Here is a 2,335-nt window from a genome sequence, read left to right as displayed (position 1 = left end):
GCAGCAACACCCAATTCGAGATTTAGCCAACAAGAACTCCCCAGCCCTAACAGTAATAAAATATTTAAACTCTGATTTGGAATGCATAACAATTTCCATGTATTCCTTTGGGTATCACACCTAAAAATACAAAGTAAAATAAATATCAAAGTGCATTTATTGTGATTCGCAATAATTTTCATTGGATTCAATATACATCGTCATTCGCTTGAATCAACTTTGAAAGTATTTCCGCCACTTGGAAATGGGTAACTTCAAAACGAGCTGCCTTAGGACTTCTCCAAAAATAAATCTGGACTGTAAAGCGGATGACCGCCCAATTCGACTTCTGAGCCCGATGAGCGACGATGCGTGAGCTCTCGCATTATCTTAGTGACGAATGACTCGGCTGCGGCAGTTGGCATTGCCCAATTCTCCGAAAACTTTGTTCAAACAAATTGACTACTCGGCATAGAATCTTTTATGTTGCTCTAGTGGGACACATTTGCCTTGAGGTTCCTTGAGGCTCTTCTACGAACAAGCTTTGTTGGATTAACTCAATTTCCACTAGCCAACACGGGTTGATGGGCCGAATGAATTATTCAACTCACAAGTAAAGATTGCAAATGAAAATAATGTCAAACTTTTCTGTGCAAATATCAAATTACAGTTCATCTCACGGAGTTTTACAAAGCTACAATATATAAATAGGCTAACGGTTCGATATGGGAAACACTTATACAGATATTTACAATTAATAACCTTTAATTAAAAAAATGTTGGCATATTTATTATATATGAAAAAAATCAGTTTTCACATTAGTTTAATATGTTCTTATTCTACAATAAAGTGTTTTGGAATGGCAGATCTTATAAATTAATTCTCTTAGGTATAAAGAATGTCGTACATTTTATTTTAATAATGCATTGAGAACTTTAAGATTATAATGGAAAGTTTACAATTTTAGAAGCAGAACAAAAAATAAAATCACAGCTAAAAATAATTTGTTGGCTTTTAATTTTTATGGATAGTAAACAAATAATTTGATGTTTATTCATTTTTTTAGTATTTTTTTTTTTTTGTTGACTAATAAACTATTATAATAACTTAGGAAATCCAAAAGATTTAGGTAGATATTTAATAATTTAAATTGCCGCCTAATAAATCTATCAAATGGGCTGAGCAATGTCACAAATGTTTATATATATTTTAACTATATACTGCAATGCAGCTGCTGTTATTGTTGGTGAATATTGTTAAATGTAAGTCTTGGCAGCTTTAATAATCCGCTATGAATAGGCGCTTATATCAAGTAATTCTTAGTGCTTACACATCGCCATCATTGCTGGAGATTTGCCGCTTCTGACGGTGTCAATATCTTGAAGTATCCATTGACTAGATAAATTTGGGGCTCATCCGGTCCAGTTCCATCCGGATTGGTCTTCCAGCTGATGGTCAGACAGGGCTCGCCCGGCCGCGGTGCTTTTGGCACAGATATTTCATAGTTTTTCGCATGCTCTGGTCTCAGATTGTTCTGAATGAGAATCAGGGACTGCTGGGCCTCACTCCCAGGCACAGCGACATCCGGCACTATAAATTTGACATTTGATGTATTGCCTAGAGTCAACTATTTCTACTCACTCGGGTGACTCCAAACGGAGACGAGCAGCAACAGCAGCAGCAGCGACGGCAACTTGTGCAATGTTTTTGTTGATTTCATAATTTTGATTTTGATTCAGAATTTATAAACAAAGCGCTACAACTGAGCGGAACTGCAGCAACAACAACAACTGAATAGAAGCGTTTGATTTGTTTTATATACTAGATGCTGCACGCGTCACTATATATACATACACAGATATATATATACTTATAGTTAGGGCACTCGTATTATCAAGCAACGTCTTGAAACAGAGAAATCTCAGCTCGAACTGTGCGATGTTCGAGTGCTTCAAGTCGAGGCAACTCGAATCGTATTGCTCTTTGATAGTCTTCCACTTGTGCTCTCTTTATTCCCTCTCGCTCAGTCTATATCTCTCTCTGTCTCTGCCTGTGTCTGTCTCTGTGTCTGTCTCTGTCTCTGTCTCTGTTAGTGCTCCTCACCTGGATGAGTGCTATTTAGCTTGTCTGGCTTATCAACTTGCCGTTAGGCTTGAATGAATCAATTGCTTATACATATGTATGTGTGAATGTACTCTTGTCTGAGGGGAGATTGTCAACTCGAGTTGTAAACAAAGAACGTATCAATATCAATTGCTGATAGGCAGCGCTCAAGGGAACATGTGTGTGTGTGTGTGTGTGCGGCCACTGCTGAGGTCAGAGATTCGGACCACCTACAAACTGGGCGAGCACTTG

General features: G+C 37.7%; 1 protein-coding gene across 2 annotated transcripts; it reads right to left on the bottom strand.

Annotated features, from left to right (window-relative positions):
* Nucleotides 1-750: 750 nt before the first annotated feature.
* Nucleotides 751-1,923, bottom strand: LOC108612714 (uncharacterized). Of its 2 annotated transcripts, XM_089467686.1 has the most exons (3): nt 1,835-1,923; nt 1,622-1,770; nt 756-1,570 (listed from the first exon to the last, which is right to left on the bottom strand). In XM_089467686.1, the coding sequence occupies exons 2-3, from the start codon at nt 1,698-1,700 to the stop codon at nt 1,320-1,322; spliced, it is 330 nt and encodes a 109-aa protein (XP_089323812.1). In that variant the 5' UTR covers nt 1,701-1,770; nt 1,835-1,923; the 3' UTR covers nt 756-1,319. The 2 variants fall into 2 exon arrangements, with proteins under 2 accessions (XP_017861169.1, XP_089323812.1); XM_018005680.2 differs by lacking the exon at nt 1,835-1,923 and having other exon boundaries at nt 751-1,570; nt 1,622-1,713.
* Nucleotides 1,924-2,335: the final 412 nt, after the last annotated feature.

The sequence above is a fragment of the Drosophila arizonae genome, chromosome 4 (assembly GCF_054131065.1).
Source record: "Drosophila arizonae isolate 15081-1271.41 chromosome 4, UAZ_ARI_1.0, whole genome shotgun sequence".
Classification (NCBI taxonomy): Eukaryota; Metazoa; Arthropoda; class Insecta; order Diptera; family Drosophilidae; genus Drosophila; species Drosophila arizonae.
The sequence above is the reverse complement of the archived record's forward strand: the minus strand, read 5'-3'. Positions and strand labels throughout refer to the sequence as shown.

Coding starts and splice junctions, on each gene's coding strand:
- LOC108612714 (XM_089467686.1), bottom strand. CDS start 1,700: ATGAAATCAACAAAAACATTGCACAAGTTGCCGTCGCTGCTGCTGCTG. Junction 1,571..1,621: donor CTCCGTTTGGAGTCACCCGA/GTGAGTAGAAAT, acceptor TCAAATTTATAG/TGCCGGATGTCGCTGTGCCT.